Here is a 24,492-nt window from a genome sequence, read left to right as displayed (position 1 = left end):
ACAGCCTGTGGCGTTGAACTGCTTCCATACCCCCATCTCCTCTCCAAGGCTGCTCAGCTTCCTCTCCACATCCCACACACACTACAAAAAAACTGATGACCAGGGAGCCCAGGGGCAGCAGCTGAGTCTATACCGAGGACCGAAGGTAGCCCCCGGAAACGAGACGGTCTCAGTACGAAAGCAGAGCTCCACACCCACACGGCCCTTCACTCAGCCGGTGTGAAGTGAAGGACGGCAAGATTAGACTTGCCCAGTTCCTGTACAATAACACAGCAAGAATATGAATTCACAGGCTGGAGGAAGCCGCAGCCTTCACAGCTCTCTCTCCGTCACACAGCAAAGGACCAAGCCTAGGGAACTCTGAATGACATCATCATCTTCAGTGGGCCCTTTGCCTCTTCCACAGACAGAGGTCTACAAACAGGCACAATGGCAAATGCCAGTCCCACCCACAGTCACTGGCTAGGGCAGAGCGAGACCTGTGGGTTACAGCGCCCCTAGACTTGTGTTTCACTAACAGCACCAACAAGAAAGGGATGACTCTCTTGGGTAGTGAATGGAGCTGAGTCACACGGTGCCTTCCCATGACTGGCATCCCTTAGCATCAGTCAAGGGCTTGGTTGCAGGACACACTTCTGTGCCAAAAGCCAGTGGTGCTCACGGCACTTCTATAAAATGGTTCAGAACCTGTGTACAGTCTGCACCCAGCCATGTGTTTTAAACCATCTCCAGGTCATTTCCCCTAACACAGTCAATGCTGTAACTATCTATTTAGGCATAATGACAAGGAAAGAAGTCTGTCCGTGGTCAGTAAACTCTCATTTGGATCTGTGGATATGAGACCTATGGATAAACAGATCTGTACCTTCATTTAGCAGGGTGACTCTGTAAACTGACTCCCATGTCCATGCTTAATTCATTACAACATAGCATTTTCCATGGTGGCTCTGGTGGTGGCTTACGCTTGTGTTACAGGAACACTGTCTCATCCTAAGGAATGCGAATATCTTCCCCTCAGTTTCATATCGATCTTTTCACCTTCTTTCCCTCTTTTCTCTTCATGGCAAGTCCCCCTCCCCACCTTCTCTAGACTGCAGTACTCCAACAGTGAGCAGAGGACTTAGCTGAGGGCACCCAGCGATGGGACGGTTTCAGGACTCAGGAGCGTGGCAGCTGTTCTTCTGCCCCTCATCCCCTGGGTGTCTAGAGTAAAACACCACTTGAATTCTTGGTAAGAAGAATAAAAGAACTGGCCTAGTTAGGTCAGGTTTGGGGTACTACCTATGACCACTGAGAGGACATTCTGGGAGCCAGGGACACTGTAGGGCTGCGATGCCATTTCTACCACAGCCAGCTGTATGGTGCAGGGCAAATTACTCTCTCTGAGTCTTGGTTTGTGTATCTATAGTCTGTCTGCTTTACTTTGTGTGGTTGTTCAGAAGATTACATTCATAGGATGCTCAGAGCAGGGTACGGCAGCGAGCACCTACAGAGCAGCACTCGGAGGGTAGAAATAGGAAGGTCAAGTTCCAGCCAGGGCACCGACTGCCTGTCCAGAGGTCCTGAGTTCAAGTCCCAGCAACCACATGGTGGCTCACTACCGTCTGTAATGGGATCCATGCCCTCTTCTGGTGAGTCTGAAGACAGCTGCAGTGTACTCATATACATAAAATAAATAATTCTTTTTTAAAAAAGAGTTCCAGCCAACCTTATCTTAAGGAAAAACAAGTCACTGCGTTCCCCTTTCACCTTAGCACTCACTCAGAAAGAATGGGCACACGAGGGTCTCTACAAGTTTGAAGCCAGTCAGTGATATTATACACACATACACATTCCCTCTCTGTCTCTCTCTAGATCTTATTCAAATATCATCCATTTTTCTGTATTTCAGATAATGCCCCCCCCCTTTTGTCACTAGACTCACTGCAGCTAAGCTTTTAGAATGTGAAACATAAAGACTGTTACATACATTTGGGGCTCCATCACTGTACTGCAGCCTCCCTGAGCTGGCCTCACCTATGGCATCCATACATGCCCAGCTATTCTCTGCTCAGTTCCACTGTGCCCACGGGGTAGAGCCTAGCTTTCCTTCCCCACTCTTATCTTAGAAGCGTCTTATCACAACTGATAGTAGGCCCAGTCAGCTTAAGCAGCGACCCTCAGCAACCTGCACTATTGTTCCCAACCAGAGATTTGACCTCACAAAAGCGAGACTTACTCTCACATGTTCCTGCTCTCCAGGGTGCTCTTGCCTGATGCCACCCTCCTGCCCCACCCCCGGGTGATGTTCCTTCTTACTTCCTTTTCAGAGCTGCTCGGGGAACTGTTAGGAGAGTCGCCAGTCATAAAAAAGGACCTGTGCCAAGCTCCCCTGCACATGCCTCTCATAACTTGGCAGAAATATAGCTGAGACTTGTAACCACAGACCAAAATGTATACTAATTTCTAGGACTTCAGGAAGTCTGCTCCTGCTCTGATCTGACTATGAGATTCGATTTAGCTGGGGTCCGCGTGCTCTAGGAAAGCCCCCAACAAAGGCTGAGGGTGCTGTCTGCAAACTCCAGGCTGGGGTTACTGAAGGGGATTAAAGTGGCTTACAAACAAAAGCGTACTGGCCTTGACTAGATCTTTCTTTTGCTCATCTACTCTTCCGGGCTCTCCATCCTAGCATCCCAAAGGAGGTGAAGGATAGCAGACTTCGAGCAGGTCCTGACGCACTGGCTGGGGAGGAGCCCAGCAGCCGAGCGCTGTCTACCATAGCTGACATCCCGAGTTGGATTCCAAGGGGAGGGACAAACGGAGGAATGGCCGAGGGGGATGGAGTCTATGAGTATCCGCTTCCCCATCCACAAGGAAAGAGGCAGTGGTCAGGGACTGCGAGGGCTCTGAACTGAGCTACAATCCCAGGCTTTACCATCAGCTAGTCTTCAGATGTTTTCCCACAAACTCAATCTAGAGGGGTCTAAAAAAAACCAATCAAACAAAAAACCCTTCCCCAAACCACACAGAAAACACCAGCCTCAATCCATACAGTCTCTCTGGGGTTAAGCTAAAACAAATATCAGGTGGCACACCTGAAGGAGCGGATCCTCATTCCGTATCTGGCACAGCTGACTCTATTCAAGTCCTGAATCTGCCTATACAGTCACCTGCACGTTTAAAATGTGACTACTACTTCCTTCTGCAAATGTTTGCTTTTTGCGTTGTGTGCTAGGCGTGAGGAGTTATCATCAAAAGTGTTCTAAGGCCTCTTACTGCACAAAGCTCACACCCTGCTAAGCACTGAGCTACTGTGCTGTAAACGACATGTCGGCACCAGAAGGCGAGAACTCAGGATATTCATATATCCTCCAGACTGCCCGTGCCAGTATCAGCAAGCCAACAGTGGTAGGGTTAGGAGTGTGTATGTGGAAAGGTTTGCTCTATGTCCATGCTTAAAAGTGGGCAGGTATCAGGTCATTGCCCCTTAAGAGACCTCCCTCTTCAAGAACACTGTCTTTTATTACCTACAAATACAATCAAGGACATAACAAATATAATTGAAACTAACAGAGAAGTAGCAACTTACAAGATTGCCTACCAACTAGGGAATCGAATCGGAGGTGTAGTGGGCAATTCATCTACACAGTAAACATCTGCATCTGTAGAAATGCACGAGGCAATATAAGGACACATCTCAAAGCACTCAGCTTGGATATTTCAACACATGCTGGGAATACAGCAACCACCAAATCAACTAAGTTCCTGGAGGAAAAGGAACTCTGCGATTTTAAGTGAAAGGGCGCCCTCTGCTGGACACAATTGAGTCTCCATGATGGCTACATAGACAGGACTGTGTAAGTAAGCCCTCAGAAGGATAAAACTGAAGCAAAGGTGTTGCCACACCTTTAATCTCGGTACCACATGCACACACAGAGACACTCATTGTTGAATACCAGTCATCACAAGCGTGACGTTGCAAATATAGAAGCCCAAGAAAATGGGACCAGGCAGGATCTGGAAAGTTTCTAAGATTCTCTTCTAAATGGCCTACTAAGGCACACTGTATCTCTCTGGAAAGAGAATGGAAACACCCTACAGGCTATTCCAGGGAAACTTAGAGGCACGCTGTTATAGACAAGAAAGAGGTGGCATGCAGAGTGGTACGTGGTGTCTTCTTGGTGGTTGAGTGGACACACTTCAGGTCACTCCTGGCAAAATGGGATTAACCTTTGCTCTCGAGACTGAGGGAGCTAGCAGCAGCTGCAAAAAGAATGTCTGCAACCTGTAGCAAGACAAGGAAGTGAGGTCTTCCCAGCTCCACAGGAAAGGTAACTGTGCCTGACAACCAAACAAAGCTGGCTCCAGGCTGAGCCTGAGAAGGGAAGACGCTCAGTCCCTGCACACATCTCACCCCAACGGTCTTGCTCACGCAGGGCCTTGCCTGAAGGAGAAAGCAGGGCCAAGCCCTGGGGTAGGTGGAGTCTGCCTACTCACACTTTCTTTTCCTATCTAATACATAAATCCATAGATGACCAAATGTTGTTGTTTTTTTTCTAGAAGTGTTAAGTGGAAAGAATGAACCTTACAGGAGACAAGCAGCATCCATTAGTATGTATCAGTGTCACATTAGTCAACTGTTGTCCAGAAAAAAAAAAAAAAAGGATCCCAGAGGGCATAGAAGACAGAGCAGGTAAGGCCTAGAGAAGGGAGAGGCCCAGATAAGGGCTAAAGACTAGGGGTTGCCAATTAGAAAAGAGCATTAGCACTCTGCCTTCCACATTAGCTGTGGTCTTCAGTGTGAGGCTTACCTGGGCTTTATCAAGGGCAGTGGTGCTGAATTCTGGGTTCACACTAGAAAAACCATCCAGAGCTTTCTAAGGATGATGGGGCCTGTGCTCACCCAGGCCACTAACTCTGACACGCCCGAGAGAGGACTGCGCAGTTCTGGCCAGCTATGGCTGCTTTACTGGTTATGTTTTCTCCAGGGCTGGGCACAAGGCTTCTAAAACAGTCGGTAAATAAATGGAGAGGCCCCACTCTTCTCATTTGGCAATGCAAATGACTGGCTGGTTAAATGACTGGCCGAAGGTTGAAGGTCAGGGGGCCAGTTGCTCCAGTTCTATAAATGTAGATGGGGCCCTTCTCACCGCAGGTGCTGTCTGGACCCGGTTAGGCAGGTCCCTGAGGAGCCCCACGGTGAGGAAATCTGCCTGAATCTTCTCCCTTCGGCTTGCTCTAAGGCCCATCAAAAAGTTACCTAGTTTATGCTTCTTACCTGCATGTAAGAAATTGCAAACAAAAGCAAAAGCAAACAAAAGTCCCTCCCCACTTTCCTTGATTTTAAAGATACTTCAAGATGCACTTAGATTTCAAGATAAAAAAATACCCACACACTCAAGTGAAATGGCCACTTACACCCAAGTTGCTCGTTTACACACACACTATTCAGGTTAGAAAGCTCCAACAGGAAATGTCCCGTGTCCTTGCACTCCCCCTCCACACCCTCACATCCCCTCTCTGAGTTTCCCTCCTTCCGTTGCTCACATGTGTCTGTTTAAGTTTGTTTGAATTTCAGGTCTAGGTGGAATTCCACAGCTGGGAGACCCAGGGCAGATCTCAGCTTTAAATATTATTTGCCACTTAATATCTGGCCTGAATGTGTGAATACAAACCCAGGTTGCGGTTGGACATCTTCTACAAAGGACAGGGGACAGGGAGGACCTAATGGCTCCCCACACCTACAGGACAGGTTTGCTAAGCCAGACTCATTCAAAAGGTCATCTGTGCCAAGTCTGGCCCTCCAAAATCAGGAAACATACAAATGTAAATATGTCGTGAAGCTTTTCAGATGCAATCCTGGGGAATGTGCTCTCATGACAAAGTCTGGAGTTCGGAACTGCTAGGCTATGCACACGCACACACATACGCACACACACATACACACACATGCACGCTTAAGTAAGAGCTGCCCTTGGAGTCCTCAAGACTTCTGATTTGCTGCATTTTCTGTTCTAAGAATTCAAATGGAGATGCTAAGCATGGTGACTCACGCTGATGGCCACACAGGCAGGCTGAGGCAGGACTGCTGTGAGCCCTAGGCCAGCCTGGGCTACAGACTGAGCTCCAGGCCAGTCTAGGCTATAGACTGAAACCCTGTCTCAAAAACTGAAAATTAAAAATCTGTGCCAAGTTGAAAGCAAGAGCTGCCTGTTAGTTAGTGAAAAGGTGGATTTTACTTTCTCAGTTGTCAATAAACATACAAGAGATGAAAATGTTGGGGCCCCTGAGCTCTGGAATACAACAGCATTGAGTCTGCACCATAGGGCCAATTAACACTGAAACAGGTTTACAAGGGTTCTGCTTAAAGCTGTCTGTTCCTAGTAAAGGGCAGAAAAGGAAGTCCTCACAGGGGTCTTAAGTCTAGAGAGGGTTCTTAGACATCGCTCTACAGAAAAGGAAGCTGACAGAAAGGAGAAGGGTGGTGTCCTACACAACACAGAGCAGTGGCCTGTTCACACCTGGAATTAAATTAATAAAAGCATCTAAAGTAACATGGGAGGAATAAATCAAATTAAACCTCAGGACACCTGGGGTCACGAGAGAAGAGAAATTAAAAGTAATGACACAGAACCAGGTGACAAGTTTGGATGTGAAGAGCAAGACAAGAAAATGGCAGTAAAAAATAATAAAGAATAAAAGGAGATCTATCACCTCCCCAGGGGGGAAATTATCCAAATGGTGGCTGTAACTGGATTGAGATTTTTATGAAAACTAGACTCAAGTACTCCAGATGCCCATGCGGTGAGGTAAGCGGGGCCTACGGCACAGTCTCTTTCCAGCACAAGGCTCAAAAATGCATTCCTGTTGTGCTCCGCTTCTCCTGAGAGGAGTAAACCCAACTTCACTGATTCCAGAAGCCGTCTCCCCAAAGTCTGAGTCCTTTGACCTGTAGTGTCACATCTATGAACTGAGCCAGCAGTGGGGGACACAGCAGCTGCTCTGTTTCCAATTCCCAATGAAGACTAGAAGCTGAATGCAAAAGGAGTCACCTTAAGGAAAGGGAAATTGAGCCTAGGGCGGTGGTGGCCCATGCCTGAGAAAAGGAAGACCAAACCTAGGATGGTGGCGCATGTCTTTAATTCTAACACTCGGGAGGCAGAAGCAGGCAGATCTCTCAGTTTTAAGGCAGCCTGGTCTACAGAGGGAGTTCCAGGATAGCCAGGGCTACACAGAGAAACCCTGTCTCAAAAGAATTAAACTGTCAAAATGTATTGACGTTTTCTTTCACAGGGACACATGAAATAAAGCACTAGGACCAGGAAGGGGGAAGAACTGGATGGCACTGGTGTCGGGCAGCACACTGCTGATTCCTGATGTCATTTCCATTAGGAATTACCTGCTCTCAGAGGCTGGGATAATTAAAGATTTACAGACACGCCAGCGAAGCCAGGAAACCCAGTCATCGCCTTACAGAAGCCTTGATCTTCCTGTCACGGACCATTAAAGCTGAGCACACGCCCACTCCAGCTTCCTCAGTTGCCTGAGGAGCCTAGCAGACTGGTATTAGGCAGGTTGTTATGGAACCTCAGTGAGTCTCATCCACCCGACCCTGGGAGGCACAACACGTAAGAAGGTTCCCTCTGGTGGAGCGGCTTCCTAGTAACTTACAGGAGGAGTTCAAATGTCTTTCCCAGAATGCCAGACTAGGAAAATGACCTAAAGATTGTGACCAACCACCACCCTGATTTAAAAGCGTGCCCGCTGCTAAACCTGAATTCAGTAATAAGGAGTACAGGCTGCAATTCTCTGCAATTCTCCCCAGAGATTAGACTAACCTGTCTTTTCTTCTTCTTTTTAAATCACATAATGAAGTTGTTTAAGAGTCAGAGCTTGAATCTAGGTGATTCCTACCACCTAGATTGGGTCAGCACACGTACTCAGAGTCACGGGTTTAAGGTCCAAAACAGGCTAATTTAGGGTCAGAGATCAGAGAAGTCTAGATTTGCCAAGTACACAGTTATGTCCTCTCCCTTGTCCTGCCATCAAAGGCCTTTCTGAATCACATGCAGATCTATAGATACAGCTACAGCTAGAGCAACAATCTACCAATTAATGCTTAGTCTAGGTACCGAAGTAGTGGTATCTGTCAACAGTCTTTGCAGGAGACGGGGGCTGTGCATCAGAGACCTTTCTTTTTCCCAAGAAAGCTAATTCTGTAGGCTGCTAAGAGGCACTTGGCATCATGTCTGAGATGTACCACGCATGCTCTTACCAGAAGACAGAATGGAGAAAACCAAAGAGAGGTTTTCAAAGGGATAGGAACTGACATTTCCAAGAAATCTCTGCATCCATCTAGCATTTTTGTGTTACATTATGTTTGAGCTCTTACTCAGAGGACCTATGTTTGCATATTGTGCATGTATGTGTGCATGCATGTGTGTGTATGTAGAGGCTTGGTCAGGTGCCTGCAGTCAGGCACTGTTTCAGGGATCTTTACATTTTTCAGGCACAGAAGATGATCAAATCGTTCAATTTTGTACCACATGTAGGTATGTGTGTTTGCACGTGTTAGGAACTGAACCCAGGTCCTTGCACATGGTAAATGCATGCTCTACCACTCAGCCACTCTCCACTGGGCTCCATCGCCAACCCATCCTACAGTGCCTTGGCTTCTCAGACACGCTCTCGGTTCTTCAGTAAGGTTACACTCACAGCATCAAACACAGAGAATGAAATGCCAGGGGTCGTTCACACAGTAGGGCTACCATCTGTCTTTCCTACCCAGTTGTTATTCTGTCCATCTGGGCACCTCACCTTTGCTTCATCCGTCTGCAACCAGATATTGTTTTAGAGGAGAACCCCAAGAGGGTTCATTCAACTACATGTTTTTCTGTCTTCTTTACTGGGGCTGCTTCACATTAGAAAGTTATTTTCTTTAAAAAGGAAAACATGGAAACTGTGGAAATCAGATCTTCCTCTCTGTACTGCTAGAACCCATCCCCCTTAAGGGAATTAGGCACCTTAACATGATGCACAGGGACAGGAACCCGGTGCACAGCAGACCCTGTGACTTCCAAAGCAAGTGCTTTGCTAGCTCAGGCCCAGCAATGTCACATAGCTAGCGCTGCAGGAAGGGCTAACCCACAGGTGCCACAGAACTCCACGAGCTACAGAAGCTGACAACTGATCGGGTCTCTGGTCAGCCTCCTCCTCCTTCCAAGCAGTGCTTTCTTCATAGATGAGCGGAGAGGCGCGGACACTCACACAAGCATGAGAAGTCAGCCAGCAGAGATGTCACCTTCTGCCCAACCATAAGGCTCTAGCCCTCCGTCTTCATTTGTCTCCTGTCTGGGAAGCTGGTCCTCCTCACAGTAGTTGTGAGGATCACATGAGACACTGAGAAAATGGCTTACAGGCTGTGCCATATTGTAAGAGAAGGTGAAGTCACAGGCAGGCGGACCTGATGGGGGACTCCTTGCCAATGCCTATCTAGAGGATACCTTGCAGGAGAACTGAAATCAGTCATTTTCATTTCACTGGGACTATCATTTTACGAAAAGGAATTCTTAATTTCCCCAAAATGGCCTCAGACTACTTTAAAATGTGTTGTCACCCAAATCTATTGATACACCTTTTTCTCCAAAGACGCCCTATATATACAGAGTCTAGAATTCAATAAAGCAGACTGAAACATTAAAAAAATCTTAAAACACTTCCCAAAAAGCCATATAATTAAGACCAGTTTTAAAGAAAATAAAAGGAAAGTTAAAGGCATCATTAAATAATATGATTAGGTCACAGTTCTTCAGTGGTCGCCTTTTTCCTGAGCTTCAGGACAGTGTCAGTCCTGGGAACACTTTAGAAGCCACGTCTTGCTGCCGGGAAAAGGCCATATCTGGTTGGCAACTAGGCTGAGCTGCTTTTCAGCAGTAGGATTTGAAGAAGGCCTGCTAGAAGTTGCCAAACAGCTCTGAGAGAGAAACCTTGTAGTCTAAGGGAGGCTTGGTAGTTCTCAGATGCTGGCCAGAGAGTGGAGAAGGCTAGCCCACACCGAGTTAGGTCCTCTCGCAGTTTCTGCAAGCACGTTCTACTCTTCTCCCTCCAGTGAGTACCTACATGGAGAACAAGGTGGAGTGGAGCACTGGACTTCCCCAGGAGTTAGGACTGTGCCTATCTGCAGAGAGCTCACATGCAGAACAGACCCAGGAGCAGGAAGTGTGTGACTTTGATTAGACTTTGACATAGACCATGACGAGCTCAGAGCACCAGCTTCTGGCACTCTTGGTGGACGACCTTTATTACAGCTCTAACAGGATGCCTTGGAGGAAGTCGGCTCCGTGGAAGCCCTAGTTAGCACAGGCTGTCCTCTGGAGTCACCGGGGTGCTAACCTCCACTTTTCTTCCTGCTCGGCTTTGCTTTCCGAGGCTTCAGGATGGTGTAGTTCACATACACCGTGTACTGATCTGACAGGAAGGGAACATAGAATGCCCGAAGCAACTTGGAAGACCTGCAAGAGAAAAGAAAGGGGGTGGGGAGGAATTTCATCATTTTACTGAATGCTCTGAAAATAATTAAAAGAAACCAAGCACTACATCAAGGATAATGTTTTATACAGAAAACATATGAATACAGAAAAGTCTACTATTTAGGTACCAGATCATAATAATAGACCATATACCTTGTTACTCAAGCCAAAACAAAAAACAAATAAACAAACAACAACAAAAAATCTGTCTCCTTAATAAGTCTGAACAGACTAGCAAGAGCTATGGGTCCGCATTTTGCATTCGAATTTGACACAGACAAGTTCCAAGGCATACAAAGACTGTGATGACTGAAATCAACTCTGGACACCCAAGTAATTTCTGAATCTAGAAAAATATAGAACAAAATATAGAATTATAGACCAATTATGTAAATGTTCAACCAATTCTGGCTCCAGCTCTAAGTTACCCAAAAAGATGAGGAAAACTGTGTCCTGGGGACCTGTGCAACGTCCCAGCAGTGCCTGGAGCAAGCAGCAAGTCTATGCACAATCATGAGAGCTCAGCATGCTCTCGAAAATTCTACTCATGGCTGAAGTCTGAGAATCGGGGAGTGATTTGGTTTTAAATTTGTTTACCCCATTTAATAAATCTACGAGAAAGGTGGCAGTGACACAGTTTCACAGAGAGCAGAGGTTAAGTCTACTCAAGGTCACGGAGATTAAGCAGTTTGTTCAAGTTCATGAAGTGACTAATAAGAGCCTCATTTAAGAGTCGCATCCAGGTTTGATTCTAGAGTTTGCAAGCTTTACCATTATGGCTTAACCTGAAGCCTGCAGATTTATCCTTCCTGAACAGGTTGTAATAGCAGCTTCAAGTGCATCAAGTATTACTTCCTGACTGAATTTTTCAGTCTGAAAATCCAAGTTGGCCCAGTTACTGGTACCGGAAATGAGATAGCTGAAGGGTGTCCACGGCCAGTCCTTTTCCAGATTCTAAACTTGTAAATGTCAGGTCGATGTGGCATTTGCACTGGCAGCCTACCTCTGGGCTTGGCAGACTCCTGCAATGCCTGCACACAATGGTATCGCACTTGGCAAACACACCTCTTAGAGACACTTCCCAACTGAGACGCTGGCAGTGCCCTGTACTCAACAGAGACACACTTCACCTCAACAGCCAACAGCTCAAGGGCTTGGGTAGAGAAAAGAGGCTTAGAGGAGACTGGAGATAAAGCAGGGCTCCTGGGAGCAGGGTAAACAGGAAGAGGATGCACCGGGCTCAGACAAAAGTTAATTTCCTCTTTTTGCTCACAACGCACAGATAAAGTGATGTTCCGAATAGAAAGTCTAAAGCCAGCACCAATTCCCTCAGGTCAGTGGCCATCCCAGAGATGACTCCTGTTCATTAAGTCATACACACTTGGTTGGACTCAAGCCCTGGATCAACGTCGGGTCTGCAGAATCAGCTCTGCTCTCCTTTCGGATGAGCTCTGCAGCAGCTACGTACAGAGTAAACCACTGGAGGCGCTTATATCCTCCACCGAGCACAGTTCAAAATCCTTTCAATACTTACCACCTCTAACATCATAAGAAAACACTCCACAATCCTCAAAGTAGACAGACACACACACACACACACACACACAACAAATACACACACACAGAGATGAGTAGTGGACAGCAGTTGTCCACTGACACAGGGACACTGATGTACAAGCAAACTTCACATTGCTGTCTGCAGGTGCCTGTAAGGCTAGATGAATGGCCTCAAACTCAAGAACTGAGAAGTTGGGTCAGCACCTGCTGCCAAGCCTAGCAACCTGAGGCTGAGTCCCAGAACTCATGGTAGGAAAGGGGCAGACTCAGCAAAGCTCCCTTCTGAACTCACAAGCTTCTTTGGTTTTTTTGGTTTTTTTTTTGGTTTTTCAAGACAGGGTTTTTCTGTGTAGCCCTGGCTGTCCTGGAACTCACTCTGTAGACCAGGCTGGCCTCCAACTCAGAAATCCACCTGCCTCTGCCTCCCAAGTGCTGTGATTAAAGGTGTGAGCCACCACCGCCCAGCGCACAAGGTGTCTTCTAACTTCCCATGTTCATTCCTTCCCCCTCCCCCACCATAACACACAAAATACATTGTAAATGTGATTAAAAAATAATCCATCAGTAAACAATCAGCTCCTAGCACAAAAAGAAAGTATCGTATTTTCTACCCAGTCAGCCTTTGCCAGGAAGGACATCCATCATCGTGCAGTGTTTGCACTGAGACCCTGGATGGTGCCCAGTATAATAAAGAGACACGCCCTATGCCCCACCCACCTTTCAGTTTCCAAAATGCTGTAAGATTTTAATTGGTACAGTTCGCAAGTGGACGAGCTGAAGGAAAGGACACAACAGAGGAGCACAGATGACAGAGACATTTAAAAGTTGTTGACCAGTCTAGTTAACTTTTAAACTCTAAATACAGGGAAAAAAAAAGTCTGAATTAGGAAACAATGGAGGTTTGTGAATCACCAAAAGTTTCACCCTGTTTGATGAAGCAAGGATAAGGAAAGCCAGGAGCACCGATGAGCTGGATTTTATTAGTGACAAGTCTGAAGCCATCCATCTTTCACAATGGATGTGTCAGGTTCATGCACAACAGCCAGTAAGCAGCTGGCTGGAATCTGGGACACCCATCTCAGGAGAAATGCATGTATATGTGTGTGTTCCCAACAAGGAGAATATAGAATAAAAATTCAGAATATACAGGCCAGGCACGATGGCACACATCTTTAACTGCAGCACTTGGGAAGCAGAGGCAGAACGAGCCCTCTGAGTTCAAGCCCAGTCCAGACTACAAATCCAGTCCCAGTAGTTATACGTCTGGCTATACCCTGCCTCGAGAAATAAAACAAAAAATACCCAGCGTGTGTGTGTGTGTGTGTGTGTGTGTGTGTGTGTGTGTGTCCATAACCAAAAGAATATGGAAAAGTTTCATGTATTATATTTTCTTTTTTAAAGGCTTATTTTTATGTGTACAAGTGTTTGTCTACATGTATGTATGCGTATCACGTGCATGCCTAGTGCCCAATAGACCAGAATAAGGAATTGGAACTGAGTCACAGACAGTTGTGAGCCACAATGTGGGTGCAGAGAAATGAGCGCAGGTCCTCTGTAAGAACAACCTGTGCTCTCAGCCATCACGCCAGCCCCCATTTATTATATCTTCAAATGAATCTTTTATTACCCTCCAACTCCTGTTTTTTGTAAATAATTTATAAAATAACTTAAAAACATAAAAAGCAGACAGGGTCTATTGGAACAAGACCATGAGTGCTGACGACCATTTTCCTCCTGTGCTGACAGGTAACACCACAGAAGCCCACATATTTCAAAACACAGAACATACATCACCAAAAACACTGACTAGGCTGAAATGGAAGGCCTACTATGTGTTACTGCTGGGTATAAGAAGCAAGCTGAACCAATAAGAAAGAGAAAGGAGACTGGGACAAGGTATCTACAAACCTTCCAGTAGAGGACTGCTGTCTAGAGTGTGTGAGCATCCTACAGTTCAGGATGAGTAACTCAGCGGGAAAGAACTGCCAAGGAAATGAATAGCAAAGAGAAATGCACACAGCTAATGTGATCTGATGGAATGCAAGCCTGGGCAGCAACTCAACAACCATGTTTGCGGGGCTGGTGAGATGGCTCAGCGGTTAAGAGCACCCACTGCTCTTCCAGAGGCCCTGAGTTCAATTCCCAGCAACCAATGGTGGCTCACAACCATCTGAAATGGGATCTGATGCTCTCTTCTGGTGAGTCTGAAGATAGCGACAGTATACACACACACACACACACACACACACACACACACACATAATAAATACATACTTAATAAAACAACTGGGCTGGTGAGATGGCTCAGTGGGTAAGAGCACTGACTGCTCTTCCAAAGGTCCTGAGTTCAAATCCCAGCAACCACATGGTGGCTCACAACCATCTGTAATGAGATCTGACACCCTCTTCTGGTGTGTCTGAAGACAGCTACAGTGTACTTATGTATAATAATAAATAAATCTTTAAAAAAAAAACAACCATGTTTGCAAAAACTATGAAGTCTGACTATAGCTAATACTAGTTCAGAAAGATCAAACCCTCTTGTCTGTGAACGGTAAGTCCACAGCCACACGCACAGGTGTCTGTAGCAGGATTGGTCAGAACAAGCAGCATGCATCATGGGGGCTTTATTGCTTTATGAAGACTCGTCTGCTCATCTTCATGCTTCACAAATAACTTTTGTTCTCTGCTTACTATACCAGAAAACTTCAAACATATAAAGTTGGCAAAATGTTACTTACAACATTTAAAACAAACAGACAAATTTGTTCCAAATTTAGAAAAGAATTACATTCATGTATGTATGTATGTATGTATGTATGTATGTATATATGTATGTATGTATGTATTTTGAAGATAGTGTCTCACTGTGCAGCCCTGACTAGTCTGGAATTCACAGAGATCCACCTGCCTCTGACTGGGATTGAAGATGTGCACCACCATGCCCCATCCAGAAAACCTCAAATTCTCCAATATAGATAGACAACTATCTATGAAGATTTGCATGCTTGCCACAGAGCCACGCCATCTTCTCTCACTGGGCTCACGGTCTCATTGAATTCACATCAACCTCTGAAGACACACACAGCCGTAACTTAGCATGTATGCTCCTAAAGCAGCAACCAGCACACAAGCTGAGAAGAGAAGTCAGACGCTGAGAACTGGATAGGACAGGGGAAGCATTCAGAACACATCTTTCCATCTCAGACACCTCACTGGAGGTGTGTAGTTGCCTCACCTCTGGTGACCCTTCTTCCAGTTCCTCTGGCTCAGGAGACCGCCAGGTCTTCCCAGTCTGTCTTTCACAATGTGTACAGACTTATTTGTTAACTTGCTGGATGCCCCGCTATTCCTACATTTAGATCTCGGGGACTGAGTATGTCTTACCTATGCCTGGTACAACTGTATGATGAACAGCACACATATTGGAAGGATGGATGGGTAGCTGAAGGATAGGCAGATAGATAAAGTACATCACGCTAAAGAATTCAGGTGCGCTCAACCATCCTGAGCGCCATCAGGTGACAGCATAAATGCAGGTATGAAGGGTAGATAACAGACAAGTCCTACTCCCAGTGAGGAATCCCAAGTCCAACAGGTTGTGGTTTGGGTTATACATCTTTTTTTTTTTAAAGATTTATTTATTTATTATATGTAAGTACACTGTAGCTGTCATCAGACACTCCAGAAGAGGGAGTCAGATCTCATTACAGATGGTTGTGAGCCACCATGTGGTTGCTGGGATTTGAACTCAGGACCTTTGGAAGAGCAGTCGGGTGCTCTTACCTGCTGAGCCATCTCACCAGCCCTGGGTTATACATCTTGCCAAGGACAGACATGAAGTGAATCAAGAGACACCCCAACTCTGCAGTGTTGGGGAGTGACCCAGTGTGGAGTCATCGGAAAATTAGCACTAAATTCTAAACACAGCATTCAGCAAGGAGGATTTTATAGGCAGATCTGAGCACAAAATTATAAAAGGAGAAAGCACAGGGTCTCGTCAGAGCACAGCACAGAGCATCCTTTGGGAACACAGGTCTTCTGCAGTCACCACACAGAGCCACTAACGGCTAATGACTTCCAGAAGTAAGACAGATGCTGCTATTATGATAGCGTGCCCACCTCTCAACTGGGAAGGAATGAGTCTGTGGGCTGTCTGACTCGGTTTTTAGAACAAGTTGGCTGGAGTTCCCCTGGTCTGACACTAGCTGCTGTTCTACATTTCTTCCTTCTTTCATCTGTTCTGACTCAGAAAGAAGGGAATCCCTAACTATGACAGTTTCTCCACCATTAGGATCTGAAGCAGCTTTAACTGATAAGACGACTTGTTAGACTACGTTGTTTCTGAAGAAGAACAGCTAAGCACTGGAAGATGGAGTCTGCATATATGCACACATTCACACATGTGGAAACATAAATCACATGATCACAAACTAAGACAAAACGAAAACCTATCAAAGTTCATGCCACAAGGCCTGTAAGGAAATGCCACAGGCCTTGTGACCTGAAAGAACACAAGCGCTGAACATTAGAGTTGTTCAACAAAGGATAGTAGGTTGACTATAACTGAATCAGTAAGGAACAAGATGTAAGATAGGTGTCACCATCATAGAAACCCAAACACTCTACCCCAGTAAGAGAGGCTCTTAAGCAATGCTGGAATGGATCAGCTATGCACAAAACATGTCCAAGCAGCATAACTAGCTGACAGCTCAGAATGTGCTCTGATTCAATGACCATCCCATTTATCGGGGTCTGAGAGCACCCTGCTGTGGAGACTTAAGTCTGTACTTGCTGACATGAGCAGAAGACTGGCAGCTAGTCTCCCCCGAAACCACCAGCCGGTGCAAGTGGAAATACTGAGTCAATTTGCTTAGACTGCACTCAATGGGTTTCCCTCCCATTTCTACCTGTCTGTCTGTCCATCCAGCCACTAATTCCCTCACTCAAACATTAAAACCACATTTAGCCTTGCTGGTTCAGCCCCACTGAGTACTTCCTGGAACTGCTCTTTGCTGTCTCTTCCATGTAGTGCAATTTTCGGTGAGATGTTTTCTATACCTCTCAGTGCAGAACTGGCCCTTCAAAGCACCTTTAGCTCTAAAGACAATCTGGGTTTTCCTTCACGTTCAGTTATACTCAACCTATCCTTTACTGAGCACTGCTAACTTTCAAAAGGCTTGTATGGGCAAACATAAGGGTGCTTTAACAGCCTTTGGGGGGGACACGGGGTGAGGACATTGCTTTATAGTCAGTAAGCACTCCAGAGATAATTCACACCCCTATTTCACAAGCGTGGACACAGGAGCATGGCTAACATGCTGTACTTGCTGGAGGGCCCGCCTAGGGACAGGACACAATGCTGCATCTCCAGCTTTTAGAACTCTCCCGTGGAAAACACTCCTGAGTCTACACGTGGAAGAAAAGGCCAGCCTCTCAAATCAGATGATCTAGTCTGCTCCCCTAGCATCCAATGCTCACCTCCACAAGGAAACGGAGCTTCAAAAGCAAAAACAGGTTCTGTTTTCTTCTCAAACATTTTAGTCCTAAATCCATGAGGCAGAGCAGAGCAAAGCAGGAAACTACACAGTGTGGGAGGAAGGAGGGAGGGAGCTACAGTGGCCCATGGGATGGCGGCACAGCTGATTCAGAGTGCCCATGTTAACAAAAGCAATGGCATTCTAGAGGCCAAATGACCTGTCGGGTTCTAGTTCACAGAGTTTGCCAAGTCGCCCTGACCCATGTGACTGGTATAACACTTAACTTTCAGCAGTCTATCCAGCACTCGGGCCACCGTGCTGACCACTCAGAGTGACCTCCAAGGAGCTGTGAGGTGGCTAGGTCAGAAGTCTACTGAAGCACAGGCATGGGTATGTAGGGACTCATGCTCCTGACGTGTACAGCATCTGGCATAACACCCTAGCTTCTGCACCAGTCACCTTTAGCCAACGTTCAGAACAGTGGGGTTGGGAAAGACTTGCTGTTAGGCAACTGGAGCCTTCTGACCTGCGGTCCTGCCAAGGGTTGGGGGAAGTGCTCTTCAGTCTTTTCCCATCTGGTAGTGAATGAGGGATACAGGCAGCACACGACAGTGTCTCGCAGGCTCAGTCCTGCTCCTCAGAACCTTATCTGGGCTTTATCCATGTGGCAGAAGAGCACTGGAAACCATCTCAAGAAAAAGACTCTGGCAAGCTTTAAAGTTTGAAATAAATAACAAGTATACTTCGCCGCAACAGTTTTTCTTTCACTAAGGTTCAGGCTTCTGACAAGACCCTTACCTTGCTCCTGCCTCCTTTTCACCATTACATAAATCCAGCTCTAAGAAAGTAAATCTAGGGGCTAGAGAGATGGCCCAGCAGCGAGGAGGACTTGCTGCTCTTCTGGGGAGCTGGTGTTCGGTTCCCAGCATCTATAACAGGAGGCTCACAACCACCTGCAAATCTCAGTGCGTACACATACATACATGCATTCATGCATTCACACACAGATAATAAAAAAATAAGTAATAAAAATGTAAAAATAATAAAAAGACTGTAAAGCCCACCAAGTCATATATTTAAGAGCCTCTAATATGCTGAGAATCATAAAGAAGCTGGAACAAAACTGATGATGTCAGTTGCTTGTCAGTTGCTTGGTCCATTAGCTTAAAGCCAGGGCCAACCTGAAGCACTGAATCTCCTCGTCCGTCTACAGCACTGGCTCAGTGAGGAGATGTGGAGATGTCTTTCCACAACAACAGAAAGCAGAGCTTGCTGGACTCCACAAGGATTAAAAGGTTTGTTCAATTTGCTCTTCCTAAATGTCAGCAGATTTGAATGATTAGGGAACTAAGACATTAGGCAACATGCAAGGAGTTTGAAGCCAAATCTGGCCAAGGGTAGCTATGTTAGATGGAGATCTGAGAAAAGTATTTGGGGGAAATGGGGAGGGGCAGGAGCTGAAGGGGAGACAGCAGGCAGAAGCTGACAGAGAATGAAAGACTGTGAGAGCAGTGAGCTGACAGTGTAACAGGACATGAATTCTGCCGTTCCTGTTTCTCCTCGGCACCAGTGAGGGAGGCGAGGCACCACAGTGCCTGGCATACAGAAAAAGCACTAGAGCCCACCACTCGCTGGTCATGTGGAGAAACTGATTCAACGGATTCTTCCCTAAAGACCAGATAGCATCTGCACTGTGCATCAAAGCCTGCCTGCCCAGGATGTGGTCTCCTGTCCATCTGGGGAGGAAGGGGAAATGGCCTTCAGGGCTGCCCCGTTCCGTCTAGTCAGAAATCTTTGAATTGAAAAATAGTTCAGGAGGAGAACGGCATTAGAGAAGCTGAGGAGATTTTATAACATGTCCATACAACTCTTCATCCCTTGAGCATGGCTGGGGCTTGCTTCCCACCAGCAGCAGGATGAGGGAGAAGTCTTCCAAGGCTGAGTCCTAACAGCAATGGAGTGCAGCCCCCATGTGAAAGGAAAGCCACAGGCAGGAACTCTGGGTGATAGCCTCCTCTGAGATCCAGCCGAGAGCTAGTCTCAGGGGCCAGAGGTGTGGGTGAGAGAGTGGTAATGCCTCAGTTAGCATCTGATGGCCAATGCAAGAGAGACCCTGAGGAAGAGCTGGCCAGGAGCCAGCTGTGGTCTTCCTTTACAGCTATAAGAATGGGTGACTGTCACACTGCAGTAAGCTTCCAACTAACCTAACCTTCACAACACATACTCTGGTAAACCTGTTATTGTACAGAAATAAACAGTTCTGCCTCTGCTGGCTCCCACTAAGCAGACCACCCTATCACAGAGCACACAGACCACCCTATCACAGAGCACACAGACCACCCAATCACAGAGCACACAGACCACCCTATCACAGAGCACACAAACCACCCTATCACAGAGCACACAGACCACCCTATCACAGAGCACACAGACCACCCTATCACAGAGGACACAGACCACCCTATCACAGAGCACACAGACCACCCAATCACAGAGCACACAGACCACCCTATCACAGAGCACACAGACCACCCTATCACAGAGCACACAGACCACCCAATCACAGAGCACACAGACCACCCAATCACAGAGCACACAGACCACCCTATCACAGAGCACACAGACCACCCTATCACAGAGCACACAGACCACCCAATCACAGAGCACACAGACCACCCAATCACAGAGCACACAGACCACCCTATCACAGAGCACACAGACCACCCAATCACAGAGCACACAGACCACCCTATCACAGAGCACACAGACCACCCAATCACAGAGCACACAGACCACCCTATCACAGAGCACACAGACCACCTTATCACAGAGCACACAGACCACCCTATCACAGAGCACACAGACCACCCTATCACAGAGCACACAGACCACCCTATCACAGAGGACACAAATGGATAAGGTGTACGGGTGCAATGGTTCTCAGGCCTCAGAGTTGCTGGGTTTACCTCTGCTGGAAGGTAATTAAAAAGCCACACACTGTCTACAGACATTCTCTAGATTAGCCAGCTAAAGTTCAGGTTTCTGTGCTGGGCGATGAAAGAGCAAAGCAGCAAATACCATCCATCATGCATACCCCCACCTACAACTGAGGCTGCAATTGAGGTCTTTGACTAGAAAGGGCCCCTACTCTACCCAGCCAGCTGCTGGTTTAACCTGCCTCTGTTCCTCACCTGTAATTAAATCTGCAGGAGTTTGAAACCCTGCCTAAGTTCCCCCAGAATGTTTGAAGCCTCTAATCATGCAAGTCTAGAATTCAGCTGGATGGGGCCCCAGAATGCTCCAAAATGGAAGAGGCACAGATGGAAGCCATGCAAACAAAACGGAAGTGCGTATGCGCAGCGCCCACAGGTAGAGGGTGTCACACAAAGCAGTGCAGAGACTTTAGACCATTTCCAAAGCTGCACACAGACCCCACTCTTCAGAAGGCCAATGTCAACTGCCTGGAGAGGCATTCCCACCAGGCTCTGGGGCTCTGCACTCACCACTGAGCCACTGGTTTATTCCAGCACTCTCCTTCACTCCTCTCAGGGACTCTTAGAGGAGATATTACATCCACCCACATGTCAAGCTACTTTATACAAGTAGCAATTATGTCCTGGTTCAAAGAATTAAAAAAAAAAAAAAAAAAACCCTCGTTTAATAAAGGATGTAACATGGGCTGGCTATAGGATAGCAAATCTGAACATTTTCGGTTGGGGCTGGATAGATGTCTCAGCAGTTAAAAGCACTGGCTTCTTTTCCAGAAACCAGTTCAATTCCCAGAACCCATGTGGAAGCTTACATCCATCTGCAACTTCAATGCCAGGGCATGTGACACCCTCTTCTGGCCTTGGAGGTTACCAGGCACACAGTCCTTATAAGCACAGCTAGACTCTGTCGTGAGAGGCTCAAGGTCTAGAAGCTGGGGCTAGAACCAACCCCACCTGTACAGAGCGACAAGTTGGTCACTGAAATCTTCTGCCTGGATGCTCCAGCTAGAAGGCCTGGGGTCTGTAGGCCTCTGGAAAGCAGAGAAGCCAGTTCAGAAAAGAGGACACAGGCTGCCATGCTCCCAATGGGTGAATCATGTCTCCAGAGTCCAGCAGCCAAGGCCTACCTTCTATACCATTCAACACAGAACGGCCTTCCACACGCAGCCACGGGGATCCAGCATATTAAAAGCTGCCCCCAACACAAAGACATGCTAATAAACTTTAAGTTGCTTCTCTCCTGCAAAGGTTCTCCAGTAACATTCTCTCAAGGGTATGGATTCTAATGTGCTGGCACTCACATTATTCTGTTTGCTCCCTTTCAGTCAGTGAGGGCCTATTTAGACTATGTCAGCAAGGAGTGTCAGCAAAATGAATCAAGTAAAACTGTGCAAATGTACATAAGAAATGTAAGGACAACATAGTCCAGAACTCTACAGAGCTTGCCAATTTACTTCAAGGTCTAACTTGCTAGAATGCTTTCAATTTAAAAGTACTTTCATACACTGCTCTCATTTAGTCCCTTCAAAATATACATTACCCCTTTGTTTTATGGATGTGGAAGTTTAGGCATCGGAGCAGTACTAACAGCAAGAAGCCAGGGTCAAAGTCACAGGCCCTCAAACTCGATGCTTTTACTACACACCAGGTCTCCCCAAGCATCAGACTTCTTCAATTCAGAAGCCGACAGATTTCTATCTCGCCACATCATCTTAAAAAATCTTAACGCCTGCACACAAGTTATAAGAAAGTAAAGCCCTCCAGGAACAGTGGTGCATCCCTTTAATCCCAGCACTTGGGAGACAGAGCAGGTTGATCTGTTAAGTTTGAGGCCTGTCAGGCAGAAGTCAGGCAGGCAGAGCCCTATCTTGGAAACAAACAAACAACAACAACAAAACAAAAAGAAAAAAAAATAGAGAGGGAGAGAGGGAGGCAGGCAGAAAGAGGGAGAGAGGAGAGAGAGAGGGGGGGGAAAGGGGGACAGGTTGGGGGAGAGGGGGAAAGGGAGGGGAGACTGAATTACCCTCCTGAAGGCATCCAGCTCGCAGAAAGGTTGCTTGGGATCTGCTGTTCCTCAAAGAGGAAGAGCCTTCCTAAGCCAGGTCTCACTGTCACAGGCTTCTTAGCTTAAAACTGTAGACACTGAAGATGATGTCCCCATACTCGGTACCAGGGCCCATGCGCTGCAGAGGCCCTGACACGGGAAGACACAGGCCCTGTTCTCTCTGAGGCAGAGGCTGGGCACCGGGCGCATGCGCTGCACAGGCTCTGCCACCATCACTACGGCTTCTCTATCCTAGCACGCTTCTCCAATCCCAATCTGCCGCCTTCCACAATCTCTCACCCCTCAATTCCTTCCCATCTCCCTCGTTATCAACAGAATGCAATGGCCACTAGTAAGATTCCTCCCGTAAAGTGTCACCCTTTCAGTCTCTGTCGCTCTGCTGTGGTTTCCAATTAGCCACCCCACATGTGTGTTTTCATCATTATTCATCATGACAAAAAGTGGAAACAACCAGGTCTGCAGCCAAAGGAAGAAATGATAACAAAACAGTACACGTTCAGCAATGAAAAGGGACAAGGGCTGTAAACTGGCTGGCTGGTTTTGTGTCAACCTTACACAAGTTAGAGTCATCAGAGAGGGAGAGAAGTTGAGGAAATGCTTCCATGAGCTCCGGCTGTAAGGTATTTTCTTAATTAGTGATCAATGGGGAAGGGCCCAGCCCACTGTCGACAGTGCCATCCCTAGGCCGGTGGTCCTGGGTTCCACTTAGAATGTATTTTGTAGCCCAAGCTAATTTTAGACTTGTGACTCTCTTGCCTCAGCCTTTGAGTGCTGACAATACAGGTGTAATTCCTGGCAGTCATGACTTAATTAATTAAGCCTCAACAATAATTCAGTCATTCATATTCCAAGATGGAAATGAAAGAGAATCTGCCTTTGAAGAAAAGTGAGCAAAACTTTCTTTGGGTTTCCTGGTCACCGCTGCATTAGGATTCCAGCTTGAACCCTATAGGCGGAACAACAATATGAACTAAGCAGTACCCCGGAGCTCTTGACTCTAGCTGCATATGTATCAAAAGATGGCCTAGTCGGCCATCACTGGAAAGAGAGGCCCATTGGACATGCAAACTGTATATGCCCCAGTACAGGGGAACGCCAGGGCCAAAAAAAAAAAAAAATGGGAATGAGTGGGTAGGGAAGTGGGGGGGAGGATATGGGGGACTTTTGGGATAGCATTGGAAATGTAATTGAGAAAAATATGTAATAAAAAATATTTAAAAAAAGAAAGAAAGCAGGCTCAGCAAGCCATGGGAGCAGGCCAGTAAGCAGCACTCTTCCACGGCCTGTGCATTGGCTCCTGCCTCCAGGATTGTGCCATGTGTGACTTCCTGTCCCGACTTCCTTCAATGATAAACAGTGGTGAGGAAGTGTAAGCCAAATAAACCCCTTTTTCTCCCCAATTTGCTTCCAGTCACGGTGTTTCATCGCAGCAACAGAATCCCTACCTAAGACAGGATGGCACACGGTAGAACCTGACCAACCTTAAAAACACGCTGAGCGGGAGAAGCTGCATTGGTTATTTTCTGTGGCTGTGACAAAACACCACGATGGAAATAATTTATAGAAAACAAAGAGTTCGGTCTGGCTTATGGTTGCAGAGGTGGAGCCATGACAGCAGCAGAGCTGGAAGCTGGTGGTCACACTTCCATTCACACACAGAAGGAAAAGCAGCCGGCTAGAAGCAGAATGAGACCTCTCAAAGACCACCCTCTCGCCCCCACTGACAGACTTCCTCCAGCAAGGCTGCACCTCCCAAAAGTCCACAGACAGCGCCACCAACTGGGGACCAAGGGTTTGAATAGAGCCTATGGGAGACTTTTCTCACACAAACTATTATGGAAGCCAAACACAAAACTATACACGTTGTATGATCTCACTTATAAGAAATTGCC

The 24,492-nt window shown here is 46.8% G+C and overlaps 1 protein-coding gene across 12 annotated transcripts in view; it reads right to left on the bottom strand.

Moving 5' to 3' along the window:
- Positions 1–9,584: 9,584 nt before the first annotated feature.
- Alg9 (asparagine-linked glycosylation 9 (alpha 1,2 mannosyltransferase)) overlaps positions 9,585–24,492 on the bottom strand; it is a 68,415-nt gene continuing 53,507 nt past the window's right edge. For 10 of the 12 annotated variants that reach the window (XM_006509902.2, XM_030243942.1, XM_030243943.1 and 7 more), the window contains one exon: positions 9,681–10,490. In XM_006509902.2, the coding sequence (XP_006509965.1) occupies positions 10,367–10,490 (124 nt within the window). In that variant the 3' untranslated portion in view covers positions 9,681–10,366. Of the gene's footprint in view, positions 10,491–24,492 lie in introns of all 12 variants that reach the window. The other 2 variants (NR_045601.1, NM_133981.2) reach the window with 1 other exon arrangement.

The sequence above is a fragment of the Mus musculus genome, chromosome 9 (assembly GCF_000001635.26).
Source record: "Mus musculus strain C57BL/6J chromosome 9, GRCm38.p6 C57BL/6J".
NCBI classification, from domain to species: Eukaryota; Metazoa; Chordata; class Mammalia; order Rodentia; family Muridae; genus Mus; species Mus musculus.
This window is presented reverse-complemented; position numbering and strand designations above follow the sequence as displayed.